The sequence below is a fragment of the Carassius carassius genome, chromosome 32, assembly GCF_963082965.1.
Source record: "Carassius carassius chromosome 32, fCarCar2.1, whole genome shotgun sequence".
Classification (NCBI taxonomy): domain Eukaryota; kingdom Metazoa; phylum Chordata; class Actinopteri; order Cypriniformes; family Cyprinidae; genus Carassius; species Carassius carassius.
The window spans coordinates 5,700,554-5,716,132 of NC_081786.1; the positions used below are offsets into that span (position 1 = coordinate 5,700,554).

Consider the following 15,579-nt stretch of genomic DNA (forward strand, 5'->3'; position numbering starts at 1 on the left):
GTATCTGAAATTTTAAAACTTGTGTCTTTAAGATAATATTACTCACCATATTGCTGAATAAACACACTTGCATCTTTAAACGTGCTGATCAATATATATCTGTTCGTGTACAGACCTGGAGGAACCTCCCATTGTCCAGCGCGGGTCACGGATCCGCCACTGCTCTCAAAGTGAGGAGACCCCATCATCCGAGGTGTTTTCCGCTTCCGGTGAGCTGGAGCAGCCTCCGCTCCCCCGCAGTAGCAGCGCCTCTGACATCATGGAGCCCTTCATCGCAGAACGGGTCAAAGGTGCACTTCCTGTCTCTGACAGTCCCTCTCTCTCCTCCCACTTTACCACCACCACCACTGAGTCCCCCCACAGTTCCCCCGTCCCACACCAGCTTACTGACCCACACCAACTCCCTGACAGCCAGGCATCCCTGGAGGTGGGCGAAAGCATCTATGACCATCTCTGCCAGATGCCAGGGCAGCAACCCCCCTTTATCCCTGATTGGTCCTGTCCAGCAGCAGCCTCGACCAATCAGATCGAGGGAGAAGGGGAGGAGGACGTCTTCAGCGCTTTAGGGGAGATTTGTAGCAAAGAGGACAAAGTGGAAGCAGGTGTAGATAACAGGCAGATGCAGTTTTGGGGCAGTGGGGATTGGGCGCTAGAATGGGATAAAGAGATGGAGCAGAGTGAGAAAAGTTTGTACGAGTGTTTAGAAGAATGTGATTGGGATATAAGTGTTAGTACGCAGCCAGCAGAGGGCAGCAAAGTCACACAGTTACACCGGCAGAATGCCACTGACAGGGCTAGCGAGAGCGAGCTTAGTCCGCAGGCTTGCCAGGTTGTACCGAGGCCCAAGCTATCCCATCCTGACCCCAAAAAGCACCACAGCGGTGGTGTCCACGTCAGCTTCCGCCCATCCACAGAGTCTGTGCAGTTTCACAACCCTCTGGACCCCAAAGAGGCACCCTGGAAGACCCGTCTCCGCCGTCTTGGCCACTTCAGCAGCCACTCGGTTGGGGCAAGCGGGGCAGCGGCGAAGGGTGTGGGGGAGGGGGTCACCTGTTGCGAGTCGGTCGAGCGGGATAGAGGCTCCATCAGCGGGGCTAGACGCGGCCGACTCGGTCGCCCGACTCTCCGCCCACGGGGGTCCCGTTCTAGGTCTCAGGAGTCAGGGTGCAGCCCATCACGGCAGCAGCAGGCGGCGCTGTTGGGCGGGGTGTATAAGTCTATGGTCCACGCTCTCTCCAAACCCAAGGCCCAGGCGGCGTCGCCCCAGCGTCACAGCAAAGCGCCTCCCTCTGAGGCCCACCTGAAGGACCTGTACACTCACGTTATGGGCTATTTTGGAAGAAAAACATCAGGTGAGGACTCGGTCGGCTCGATGTCAACATGGAAGACATGCAAAATGTGAACAAAGCGCCTGTGCGTTTTCCCTTTTTTTCTCTCTTTTCTTGTGACTGTTTGATTTTTGCTGAATGTGGATTGAATTGAAGCCTTTTTTTGTATTTTCGTTCAAAGTAGCTCAATTCCAAAAAAAAAAAAGACTCCCAAAAGACCAACGGTCCCCTACCTGTGGGACGGCTTCCCCTCCTCCTCAAGCTTCTGGGACCTAATCTCTGCTGCCCCTATTCCCCTGGATGCTGCATGCGGCCTCGTGCCTACCTCCCCGCCCTCTGTCAATCTCTCACACATGTACATGCACACACATGCTCACTGACACATTCATAAAACACAGTGATCTTTAAAACAACCTAATGTTATGTGTTTTAATTTGTACAAATCTTAATAACATAATTTTACTGAATAGTGCACCCAAAAATGATAATTCCTTCATCTTTTATAACCTCGGAATTTCCTGAGTGTTCATTTTTATAATTGTGACTAGGGCTTCAAAAATGACAAAAAAACACCTTAAAAGTAAGCTTTCCTAGTCGTACGATTGGGGTGTCCAATAGTATGATTGCGCAGACTGTATATATGTATGTGTAGAGACCTATTAGATAAAAAAAAAAACATACTGAAAAGTTAAGTAAAATGAAATGAAATGACACTTTAAATATGAAGAGATGGCATTGAATACGTTTACACTGCAATTACAATTGTATGTGTATAGTTTTTTTTTTTTAAATTTCATTATGAAATTATTGAAAGTTTTAATGATGCTTGTGAAGTCAGTGAATTAAAAAAAAATGTCATTAAGTCAGTCATTCGAATGACTCATTCATAAGCATAATTAAGAAACCATTGCAAAACAATTCTGCTCCAACTTTGTTTGGAACTGTTTTCATTGGCATTCTATCTGCATTCTAATAATGCTGTGAATGCATATTCTTAAGGTATGTTTTGATTTTATTTTTAAAGTGAGTGAAACACTTGATAGTTTTAGCTTGCACTTTGTTAAAATGATATTATTCTTGAAAATGTATATTGCACACCACTACTTTTGTGATGCTATTTTGTCATTTTTGAAGCTCAGTAGTTTCCTGTTTTGAGACACAGCACTTTGATCCCTCTGCAATATATAAACTTTTTAGTTATCCAGGGTTTGGAACAACAATGCATAAATGATGACAGAATTTTCATCTAAGAGTGATTAAAAACTTGTAACCATACGCAGTTGTTGTAGTTGCCATAGGTGCAATGTTTTGTATGACCAGTAGAGAGCAGCACTATCATTCTCAGAGTGAAGTCTTGTGGTACTGTGTGTTAAAAGCTTGCCTATAGTGTAGTAGCAGGCATCACAATAGAACGGCTCCTGTGGACAGTTCAGTTACACAAGCTGTTAGTTAATCAGGGCCCTTGTGACTTAAACACAGCTTGTTGTCTAAACTAACCAGTCTTCTAGAAGCATCCATATGCCCAAAGTCAGCACCCTGCCGTATTGGTATGATTTGTTGTTAACCAATGGTTCCCTAACCCTTTGCTTTTGGGATGAAGGCTGCCTCGTCTTGCTGTGGGTGGCTCCTCTAACATACTCACTGCTGTCTCACTTTAACCACAGTCAGCATAAGGCTCACTTAGGGGTGGGCGATATCTCGATATTTAAAATATATCGAGATATTTTTTAAACACGATATGGATTTTGACATATCGTAAATATCGATATATTGTTTATATTTAATTCTGATTCCGCCACTTTCCTTGTTTGCCTTCTCTGTGCTGTGCTCGCCCCCGCTCGCTCGCCCCCCGCCTCCTTGCTTTTGTCCCCCCTCCCCTCGCGTGTATAGAACTAGTCTCAAAAAAAAGGACAACTGGCTCCATTATATGGAGATACTTCGGTTTTCGGAATCGGGCGAACAGCAGGCAGATGTCTACTGTATGGCCCAATGATTTCCACGATGCAGAAAACGCGAAGGGAATCGCAGAATCCAGTCATAAAAACAGAATTTACAGTTTAACGCGGAATGGCACGGCATTTGTCAAATTTTGAATTAATTAATCAAAAGTAGGTCATTGCACTTATATCATATCACGATATGGACTAATATATGCAAATATTAAGCTGTAAAGGTCGATTTAAATATGAATCCTGCATGTCTGTGTTGGCGCAGAAGCGCGTCTTCATTCATTAAACACACAGAAGCGTGCGTGACGCTCGCGGTGATTTCAGCTTCTGTCATCTCACTAAATCAGGACGTAAACACATCCAGAACTGCTCTGACAGTCACTTCATGAGCATCTGACCGTTTGATTTGAGTAAAACTAGCGTCATATATCACATCATAGACTGTAGTATCACATACACAGAACTGTAACGGTTCGTCAAAATAAAAGTATTTGCCAGAAGTCTAGTACTATTGTTCAGCAGAATGTACATAGCCCACTACTATTACTATTAAAAAGAAACGAACATAATTTTTAAAGGAATAATCACACAACATTTCTTCCATGTTTTATTTTTAATAGTAAATCCCCTTTGTTTACCAAAAAATAAAGTTTGCTTAATTTTAAATAATTAAAAGATAAATTAAATTAATGTTTTATGCCTTCATTTGATAACCAGAAAAATGTAAATACACAGAATTTCTGAAGGGAAAAAACATTTCACATAAGGCTATTGTAAGAATTAGTGTAGAATTTTTTAAGAACTAATGAAGTTGTTTTTATGCATTTAAATAATTACACATGCTAAAACACAGAATTAGGTAACAATAAAACATATGGTGAAGAAAAAATAAAAAGTTTCATAGGGCCCTAAACATGTAATATTTGGCATATTTGTTTTTGCAGTAGTTTTTGGGGGGTTATTTTTCCTGTAAAGATATCGAGATATATATCGTATATCGAGATATAGCAAAATATATCGAGATATATTTTTTGCTCCATATCGCCCAGCCCTAGGCTCACTAACTCTTAGGTTTGGACTTCCAGGGTTTGCTCTGTCTCTCTCTCTGTTTGTCTCTGTTTGGGGACTGCATGAACTGTGAGTAACTGCATCGCTTCAAAGCTGAAATCAGTTTTGTGGTTGGCTTCCATTTAAGAATTTGTTTTTCTGTATGTGTTCTGGTTTAGTGTTTTATGAGTTTAATGTCAAAGGATTTTGGTTGTGTTTAAAGGGCAATAGTGCTTAGTTTCATTTGCTCAGTTTTTCACCACAAACTATTTTACAGTATTGTTTAACGTAGATTCAAGCATCACATCCATGATTAATTGGTTTCATGCTAATTTAAGCTGATTTTACAAGATTAAAAAAGAAAACAGTCCCTCCTCTTTAACTGTTTGGGGTCAGTATGATGTATTTATATGTTTATTTTTGAAAGACTTACAATAAGGATGTATTAAATCAATAAAAAAAGTTGTTTATATTTAACAAAGGTTTCTATATATATATATAGAATATATTCTATATATTATATATATATATAATAAATGGTGTTCTTTTGAACTTTCTATTAATTAAAGAGTCCTATACAAGAAATTTATCACAGTTTTCACAAAAATATGAAAAATATCAGTTTTCCAAAAACTAATTTTATCATTGAAATTTAGAAATATTTCTTGAGCAAATCAACATATTAAAATTATTTCTGAAGGATCATGTGACACTGAAGACTGGAGTAATTACTGATGAAAATTCACCGGGATAAATTGCTTTTTTAAATAAATGATTAAATTAAAGTAATTTTAAATTGCAATAATTTACGATATTATTTTTTTAATATTAACTTAAAAACACCATACCCACCCCAAAACTAAGTAAAATATCAATTTAAAAATAAATCTATAAAAGATATGGAAAAAGGCGAATCTAAAACACGAGCAAAAAACTAAATGGCGCTGTTGTCCTTTAAGAAAAATGTGTTTATTTACTCACTGTCCCCAAACTCAAATAAACAAATGTATAATTATATTCAAGTGCTGTAGAGAGAGTCAGACACCGCTACAAAGAGAGAGAGTCAGTTAGTACATGTCATTCTGCTAGGTCATCTGTTTTTGCACCCTTTTTGGGAGGTACCTGTAAAATACCGATGTGTCTTTCTGTGCCTGTTGACTCAGCCAATAAAGATGAGCTGACACCGAAGATGAGGCCCATGTCCAACGATGCTGGCAGCAGCAACCCTAATGTCAGTGACCTCATGGACGAGTTCATCCAGGAGAGACTGAGGGCCAGAAGCACTACTGTATGTCCATGCAAACATTCAGTATGCCTAGTTTCTAAAACTACATCTCATTAAAGCATAGTTCTATCTAAACTTGAACTGCTTAGATATAGGATCACATGTCTGCTAAATGCTGCATAATGCTTAACTAATTATATATATCATTATATCATTATATATCATTGTACTGTATATTATGGTTTTCCTATGTTCTTTTTAGGGTATGACGAGGCGTGGCAGTAGCCCAGGAAGTTTGGAAATCCCCAAAGATCTACCAGAGCTCCTGAACCGTCAGAACGCCACGCGTCCTGCAGACGACCCCGGTGTGCCCTCTGAATGGACCTCCCCAGCCAGCGCCAGTGGAAGTGACCTCATAAGCTCCGACAGCCAATCAGATTCTTTCAATGCTTTTCAGTATGACAGCAAATTTGAAAGTAAGTCGTTCTGGTGGAATTTAAAGGGACAAGCCAGTATTGGGTTTTAAAAGAAGTTGATAATGAAACTCGTGTGTTTGTCTGCAGATTTCATCTTCCCCCCTGAAACATCTGCTCTGGCTTATGTGGATCAGGATAGTTTGGGAGGAGCAGGTCAGACCGCAGAGGAACAGGAGCTTTCCAGTCTCACAACACTCCACATTGACTCCGAGACCAGCAGCCTCAGTCAGCACGGCCTGTCAGCTGACACTGTCACCATTACTGGTACACACTCACACTCATATACAACACGGTGTAGAGGACAGATAACTGAATGTTTGTAGGTTCTGAACTGCTATCATCACTGTGAGAAACATAGATAACAAAAGTCATCATTTTAAGAAGTCTATAATTTTAGGGGATGGAAAGATTGTATGTAGTTATTTGCATATAAGTAAATAAAAAAGGAAATTAAATGAATAGATAAAATAAATAAATGTACAGACTATATATTAAACTCTATCTGGCATTTAATTCAGTGTAAGCTCTTGTGGTTTGAAATTTGAATTTAAAAACTTGCTAATACATAATATTTGTAAATGCATATTTGATGATTTCAAGAGTATTGTATTATTTGATTTCAAACCATTCACAAGATTTCTTTAGGTTTACGTTTCAATTTTAACATGCACAGAACAACACATATGTTGTAGTTGCATTGCATGTAATGCAAAGAATGTAAACTGCTCACCGAATGTAGTTTCTGCAGAAACCAGCAGCAATGAGAAACACATTATACTGTAAAAGGCAAATAATTCATCATAAGTAGTGGTTCCCTTGGGCAGTTATCCCAGATTGCTTTCATTCCGATTGCATACCATACTTAAGTCCACACAAACGGCATAAATTCTAACCCTTATTTTCAAGAGCACTAGGGTGTTTCCAAACTTAACATAACCAACAAACATTCCCCATGTTAAAGGGATAGTTCACCCAGAAATGAAAAGTTTATCATTTACTCACCCTCATGTCATTCCAAACCTGTATGAGTTTCTTTCTTATGTTGAACACAAAAGAAGATATTTTTAAGAATGCTGGTAATCAAACAGTTGATTGACTTCAGTGGGAACCAACAACTGTTTGGTTCTTCAGAATTCTTCAAAATATCTTCTTTTGTGTTCAACATAAGAGATAAACTCATACAGATTCGGAACAACATGAGAGTGAGTAAATGATGACAAAAAGAACTATTCCTTTAAGTGTACAGAAAGTTTCTTTGGGTAAAAGCATCTCCTGCTTGATTCCTTGCTTCAGAACACTCTGGTATCGGTCACCGTGTTCTCATAACCTGTATTACTGTCAGTGACACATTGCAACACATTTCTGTGTCATGTTTAGAGATATAAGTGTTGATGTTCTTGATATTTCCTCAGGTTCTGAGAGTGCGTCTCCAATGCACTCTCTGGGAGGCTCACGATCACAGACGCCATCCCCCGCCACGCTGACTGCTGAACACGTCCAGCATAAAGATCTACAGCTGGATGAGAAAATGCACCACTCTGTGCTGCAGACCCCTGATGACCTTGGTAACATATAGATCGATAGATAAACATATTTAGCTATGAATATGCAAACTAGTACTCTATCTGTTGCATTTTTGTAATGAGCCTGCTTGATTGTACTTTTCAGAAACCAGTGAGTTTCCAACAGAGGACTGTAGTGTGATGGCTGGCGGCACTCTCTCCGGCTGGCATGCTGATGTCGCCACAGTGATGTGGAGGAGAATGCTAGGAATTCTGGGAGATGTCAACTCCATCAAGGACCCTGAGATCCATGCACAGGTCTTTGACTACCTCTGTGAACTCTGGCAGAACCTGGCCAAGGTGAACACACCCACATTCAGAATTCTTCAGAGTGCTCCGAAAAGATGATTTAGAGTGCCGTTACTAATCAAAATCCACTTGAAAAATTCCCATGTGTTTCTGTGTTTTTTCTGTCTCTCTAGATCCGAGACAATCTTGGGATCTCTCTTGACAACCAGTCGTCTCCACCTCCGCCAGATCTGATTCCACCTCTGCGGATTCTGACTCCCTGGCTTTTCAAAGTGAGTTTATCAATATTTTGAGCAAATCCACTTTACTGTTTATCATAGTTGACTATTACTTTATTATTTTTTTAGTTTATTACCATACTTTATTAGATCTGTACGTCTGTCTTTCCGTCTGTTGATTATATAAATTGTTTATAAAGGTTTTGCGCTGTCTTATGTGCAGGCCACTATGTTGGGCGAACGCTATAAGCAGGGGAAACTCCATGCCTATAAGCTCATCTGTAAGATAATGAAGAGAAGACAGGATGTTTCACCTAACTCTGACTTCCTTACGCACTTCTACAACATCATGCACTGCGGCTTGCTTCACCAAGACCAGGTGTGTTTGTGTGTACCTGGTCAACATGTGGCTTGACAACTTTGCACAAAACTTTTGTTGACCTCTTGCTCTAACTCCCAGGACATTGTGAACACCATCATTAAGCACTGCTCTCCACGTTTCTTCTCTATTGGACTTCCTGGTGCCACTATGCTCATCCTGGACTTCATCGTGGCAGCGAGTCGTGTAACTGCCTGCTCGTCCCTCAATGTGAGAAACCACCAAACTGCTTTCAGATATCACTGCCCCTGCGTGCGTTAACATCTATGCACATGTGTTTGCAAATGTTACATCCAATGTGCCTTTAACTTGCTGTTGTTAATTGCTTTTGTCTTTCTCCCAGGCTCCACGGGTGGAGGCTCAGATCTTGTTGGGCTCCTTGGTGTGCCTCCCAAACTTGTACAATGAACTTCCTGCCCTGCACCCCACAACTGCTGACATCCTCATGACGAAATTCACAGATGTCAAGGTATCACATCCTACCCCAGGAAATGTTTGTATAAATGATACTTAAAAATATAAAAGCAAAAAATTATGGATGTGTCAATATCCTCTGCATTTTAATCACGATCCAAACAAACATGTGGCATAAAAAGTTTTTGATGTAAATTAGATTGCATAATTTCAAAATTTTAAGCAAAAATACAATGGTCTAAACATAGCTTTGTGAAATGATGCTACTTAAAACATCTGTACCAATCAAAAACAGCAGATGGGCTGAATGAGACGCAAATTCACTCTCTGACAGCAGGTGGCGCTTATGGACCAGCAGTGATGCGGTGTTTCCTTGGTTACTGCTTTAAACAAAGCACCCTTTTTAAAATGCTACATTAATATGCATTATATGGAGGTAAGATGAATAGAAAATACCATCTAAGCTTTTCTGAAGATGGTCAGTTCCTCTCAGAGATACATTCATATAAAGCCCTACCCACAATTCAGTATTTAAGATTTTCTTCCAGTATTTTGCGCATGATGAAGTGAGTTTGCTCTACCTTCTACAATAGTTGTTTCGTTATTCCATCTACTAAACAGTTTGGAAAATATGCAGTTTTGTGCATCTTTGCTACAAGTAATATCTGATTTCATTCAACTACATTTTGACCACTGACTTCCTCATGTGCTTTTATCCTTCATCTGAGTTTAACCTCTGATCCACCGTCTGCCCTTATGCAAATCCAAGTGGCTGAATGTATGCCACTCCAACGGTTGTTTAGAGTGCAGGGAAATCTGCTGTAATTGTTCCTGCCCACACTAATGTGCTAATGAGCGATCAGCAATGCAGGGTGCATTGAGCCAAGCTCCATAGAGCTGTTGTTATTGTGTTGCCGTGTTGTTCTGAGCAACGATAAGGAGCTAATGCCATGCGTGGAGGCGTCCATCACTCGCATGCAGAAATTCACATGATGGCATCTGATAACCAGGAGCAGGCCATGAATGACAAGATCGTGGTTAACATGATCCTTTTTCTGTGCATGTGTGTGCACGTGGACAGATGCTTCTTTTCCAGATGGTTGGATATGTCATGTTCCGAGTTGCCAGATTGCTGGTTTTATGTCAGATTTTGTGTCTGTTGTGAATGGTCCTGATCATTATCTGTTTGTCTGTCTGAATTATCTCGCTCTGTGCATCTGTTTCTCTGGTGGGAGTGTGTGGGGTATTGTGTACAGTCGTGGCCAAAAGTTTTGAGAATTACATAAATATTGGAAATTGGAAAAGTTGCTGCTTAAGTTTTTATAATAGCAATTTGCATATCCTCCAAATGTTATGAAGAATGATCAGATGAATTGCATAGTCCTTCTTTGCCATGAAAATTAACTTAATCCCAAAAAAACCTTTCCACTGCATTTCATTGCTGTCATTAAAGGACCTGCTGAGATCATTTCAGTAATCGTCTTGTTAACTCAGGTGAGAATGTTGACGAGCACAAGGCTGGAGATCAATATGTCAGGCTGATTGGGTTAGAATGGCAGACTTGACATGTTAAAAGGAGGGTAATGCTTGAAATCATTGTTCTTCCATTGTTAACCATGGGGACCTGCAAAGAAACGCGTGCAGCCATCATTGCATTGCATAAAAATGGCTTCACAGGCAAGGATATTGTGGCTACATAGATTGCACCTAAATCAACAATTTATAGGATCATCAAGAACTTCAAGGAAAGAGGTTCAATTCTTGTAAAGAAGGCTTCAGGGTGTCCAAGAAAGTCCAGCAAGTGCCAGGATAGTCTCCTAAAGAGGATTCAGCTGCGGGATCGGAGTGCCACCAGTGCAGAGCTTGCTCAGGAATGGCAGCAGGCAGGTGTGAGCGCATCTGCACGCACAGTGAGGCCAAGACTTTTGGAAGATGGCCTGGTGTCAAGAAGGGCAGCAAAGAAGCCACTTCTCTCCAAAAAAAACATCAGGGACAGATTGATCTTCTGCAGAAAGTATAGTGAATGGACTGCTGAGGACTGGGGCAATGTCATATTCTCCGATGAAGCCCCTTTCCGATTGTTTGGGGCATCTGGAAAAAGGCTTGTCCGGAGAAGAAAAGGTGAGCGCTACCATCAGTCCTGTGTCATGCCAACAGTAAAGCATCCTGACACCATTCATGTGTGGGGTTGCTTCTCATCCAAGGGAGTGGGCTCACTCACAATTCTACCCAAAAACACAGCCATGAATAAAGAATGGTACCAAAACACCCTCCAACAGCAACTTCTTCCAACAATCCAACAACAGTTTGGTGAAGAACAATACATTTTCCAACACGATGGAGGACCGTGCCATAAGGCAAAAGTGATAACTAAGTGGCTCGGGGACCAGAATGTTGAAATTTTGGGTCCATGGCCTGGAAACTCCCCAGATCTTAATCCCATTGAGAACTTGTGGTCAATCCTCAAGAGGCGGGTGGACAAACAAAAACCCACTAATTCTGACAAACTCCAAGAAGTGATTATGAAAGAATGGGTTGCTATCAGTCAGGATTTGGCCCAGAAGTTGATTGAGAGCATGCCCAGTCGAATTGCAGAGGTCCTGAAAAAGAAGGGCCAACACTGCAAATACTGACTCTTTGCATAAATGTCATGTAATTGTCGATAAAAGCCTTTGAAACGTATGAAGTGCTTGTAATTATATTTCAGTACATCACACAAACAACTGAAACTAAGATCTAAAAACAGTTTCGCAGCAAAGTTTTTGAAAACTAATATTTATGTAATTCTCAAAACTTTTGGCCACGACTGTATGTTTCTGTGAGCGAATGTGCTGTGTGGCTTGGTGCATATTATCTGACACGCTCTAGATGGAATGAAATTGATCAGTATCAGGATGTCGCCAGATCCTTGAACAGGATTCTATGCACCCTGTATTTTCATTGACTGTCATTCAGAATTGTTTATTTGTTCTGACGCAAGGGTATATTAAATTGATCACAAGTACCAATAAAAATATTTATAATGTTGCACATTTACATTTAATCATTTAGCAGATGCTTTTATCCAAAGCGACTTTTAAATGAAAACAATAGAAGCAATCAGACCAACAAGAGAACAACAACCATATACAAGTGCCATGACGAGTCTCAGTTAGTCAGTTAGTTAGTTGCAAAATATTTCTATTTCAAATAAATGCTGTTCTTTTGTTTTGATTTCAGCATTGATAATAAGAAATGTTTGTGATCATGTAAAGATTGTAGTAGTGTTTGCTTAAAATTCTGTGTTGTTATTACTGGAATAAATTACACTTTCAAATCATTTAAAACTGAAAGATATGGAATAAAAAGGTTATTGCAACATCTCACAATTCAGACTTTTTTTTTTTTTTTTTTTGCAATTTTGAGAAAAACAACTTTCTTTGATGGGGAAAAAAAATCTAAATTGCAAGATATAAACAAGCTTTCATAGAAAACCGCTACTTTAAATTGTAATATCATTTCACAATATTAGTATTTATTAGTTACTGTACTTTTGAAAAATAAATTTGGCCTTGGTGAGCATAATAGACTCCAAACTTTTGGATAATAGACTCCGATGGACTCCATAATAGACTCCAAACTTTTGGTGATGTGCATCTCTTATATTTAATATTATATTACACATTTTAATATTATGTAATTGTTTAAATTATATACAGTATATATTAATAAATGTTTATATATATATATGTATATAGTTTTAAAAATATACTGTATATAATTACAAAAAGTGATAATATATATAAATGATATGTGTGTGTGTGTGTGTGTGTGTGTGTGTGTTTGTGTATAATTTCATTTACATTTTTAGGGCACTTAAATGTGTGAAAAATAAAAAAATAAAATATGATCCCATTAATAGTGATTGTTTTGTCTTCTGTTTCAGGAGCATATAATCAAGCACATCCTGACCTCTGCCAGAGATGAGCCTTCTGCACCAGCAAGGTACAAGCCCTGAACACAAAAACTTCATCCTAGTCAAAGCTGACTTAGAAGTTACCACATTCACTCTGGCATGTTGTGCTGTAGTGCTTAGGTAAATGCTCGCATCAAATGTAGCAAGTTCCAGGTCAGTGCATCCTCCTTGTTAGATTTGGATTTTTAAAATAAAGCAAGTAACACCCCATGGCAGACAGATTAATAACTCTGTACATTACGGTCAGTGTTAGACTGGTGTGGGGCTATGTGTCTGGTCATATCTAGACAGATTAGGAGCAGTGTCATTTAAAGTAATCCAGGACTCAGTAGGATTAGAGTGGATTCTGATGAGGCTCACGCCATTAGAAGCCCCCATAACTCCCGGTGGAAAAAGTTTGGGTGTTTTTCAGTGAAAAGCTAAGGAAGCCTTAGATCATAGAAGGAGCAGACAGGAGGCAGGATTAAATATCTATATGGTCTAGTGGTTCGTACACGTGCCCCAACACATTGAGCTGTAGGCTTCATTCAAGCCATGCACATTTGAGTCACATTTGGTTTTTTGTTGTTGTTTTTTTTTTTATGTGCAAAATGTATGTATAGATGCAGAAGAAAAAAAACTTTTATTTAGCAAGGATACTTTGAGTTGATAAGAAGTGATAGTTAAGGCAAATAATGAAAATAAATGTAAATAAAGTTAAATATATATATATATTTATATACACACACAAATTTTTACTTTTTTTCATGTTAATAAATGTTTTAGCTTGAAGTAAATTATTTACAATGCAGATGTAAACATTTCCATTTCCATATCTAAAGCACAAATATTATTAAAGAGATTGTGCATTTGTAAATTGTTTAGATGTTTATTTTAAAGTTGAAATTAAAGTTATGTCTTTGTTTCTTCTTGCAGGTGTGTGGCTCTCTGTAGTCTGGGTATTTGGCTCTGTGAAGAACTGGTTCATGGCACTCAGCATCCGCAGATCAAAGAAGCTCTTAATGTCATCTGTGTCACTCTCAAGGTAATGGATGCTTGATTATACAACAAAATGTACATATATTCTGCTGTTAAAGATTGATTATAAATGGAATAGTAGCATCTGTGTTGTAAAAGAACCTTCACTGGCAACATAAGTGAGCACAGCAGAGAAATGATGGCATTGCCCTTGGCCTGAGTCTTCTGAATCCGTTCCTGATGCCTGGGCTCACTGCACTGGCACAAGTGTGTTCTGTTCATCCAGAAGAAGATTATTCCATACTCCCTGCACCCACCCCTACCAGCCTTCCTAAATCTGGACCGTCAACATGTTTGGCTTCTCTGCTTCTCACAGACAGAAGGCTAATCCACTGAAGAATGCACGCTTCAGAGACTTCAAGGAATTATTGCATTTCTGTCTGAAATGAAGGCTAGGGCCAACAGACACACACACATACTCAAACTCTGGACCAATCAGAAAAGTCTGTTTGAGATCAGCTCAATTCTATTGGCTTTTCAGAGAATCTGGTGTCAGTGGAGGGTTAGACATGAGGGTCTCTCTCCTTTGGGTGCGTTCCATGAAGCAGAATTAGGCAAAGACTCTTTGTCTTAATCAGCTCAAATGAGGCCCACGACACAGTTTTTCTGTTTTACTCCACACGTCTGAGCACATTAAAGTTGCTGATTGCATCCATTTTAACCATTAATACCTTTCTTCCAGTTCTCAAATAAAACCGTTGCTCTGGTGGCCTCAGACATTTTGCACCTGCTCATCAATTATGTGGACGAACTCCAGAAATTCCCGCCTGACACTCCAAAGAAAATAGTGGAGGTAAAGTCAGTAACACAACAAGTGAGCTGAATTTTAAGTTAAGCATGGTTTGGATGTGTGATGTTTATTTTCTGCTTTTTAGGTCCTTATTGCAACCATCACTTACCTTCTTCCAGCCACAGAGTCCTCCCCTCATGAGCTGGACAAGAGGGTATGTCTTATTAACAAATGCACCCCAACACAATGAAAGAACACACTCATGTTCATGTGAAATAAATGCTTTTTTTCAATCAACAACTCATGATGGTTTTTATTAAAAAGAAAGTACACTTAAAAACAGAACAGTTTGTCCTGTCTAGATGAAGTGCATCAAGTAATTTTCCTGTACTTACTAAAAAAGAAATGCTTTATAAAGCAACTAAACAACGTGTTTGCAACATAATGAAGAAATGTGATGGTTTTGTGTGAGGAAGAGGCTTAAATCGCCATGACTGTTTTAGTTGACATGAGGGTGATGCAGAGCTTCCATTTTTGGGTGAACTGTTACTTTAAATGGGTCACCAGATTGACTGACTTTCGTCATATATATATATATATATATATATATATATATATATATATATATATATATATATATATATATATATATATATATATATATATATATATATATAATATATTAGGGGTGTAACGGTACGTTTATTCGTACCGGACCGTTTCGGTACGGTGCACGTGTGTACCGAATGACCGAATGCAATATTTTGTTTGCGGAACATAGGTACATTTTCGTGTTTCCAAACGAACATATTAAGTGGCGGAGTTCGTGTCCGCGTTCAGCGCAAATCCCGCCCTGCAGCTGATTCTAAGGCCGGTAAGACACTGGCTGTGTGGCGTGAGCGTGGCATTTCTGCTGCGTGTCAGTTGCGTGACGGCTGCTTTGCGTTTTCGGTCTTTACACACCAGAATCGTGCCTGACGCGGCGCTGGCACGCTGTTCCTTTTGTAGGTGACATAGAGGGAGGCCGCCA

The 15,579-nt window shown here is 39.5% G+C and overlaps 1 protein-coding gene across 9 annotated transcripts in view; it reads left to right on the forward strand.

Moving 5' to 3' along the window:
- Positions 1-15,579, forward strand: part of ralgapa1 (Ral GTPase activating protein catalytic subunit alpha 1) — a 66,155-nt gene that overhangs the window by 17,588 nt on the left and 32,988 nt on the right. For 6 of the 9 annotated variants that reach the window (XR_009424965.1, XM_059519993.1, XM_059519990.1 and 3 more), the window contains 14 exons: positions 114-1,352; positions 5,488-5,612; positions 5,812-6,025; positions 6,113-6,289; positions 7,438-7,590; positions 7,694-7,887; positions 8,010-8,108; positions 8,278-8,433; positions 8,515-8,643; positions 8,777-8,902; positions 12,773-12,831; positions 13,718-13,826; positions 14,502-14,612; positions 14,695-14,763. Coding sequence is in view for 8 of the 9 variants with exons in the window: in XM_059519993.1 (XP_059375976.1) it covers positions 114-1,352; positions 5,488-5,612; positions 5,812-6,025; positions 6,113-6,289; positions 7,438-7,590; positions 7,694-7,887; positions 8,010-8,108; positions 8,278-8,433; positions 8,515-8,643; positions 8,777-8,902; positions 12,773-12,831; positions 13,718-13,826; positions 14,502-14,612; positions 14,695-14,763 (2,960 nt within the window). In the remaining variant the exon portion in view is untranslated. The remainder of the gene's footprint in view (positions 1-113; positions 1,353-5,487; positions 5,613-5,811; positions 6,026-6,112; positions 6,290-7,437; positions 7,591-7,693; positions 7,888-8,009; positions 8,109-8,277; positions 8,434-8,514; positions 8,644-8,776; positions 8,903-12,772; positions 12,832-13,717; positions 13,827-14,501; positions 14,613-14,694; positions 14,764-15,579) is intronic. The other 3 variants (XM_059519995.1, XM_059519997.1, XM_059519996.1) reach the window with 1 other exon arrangement.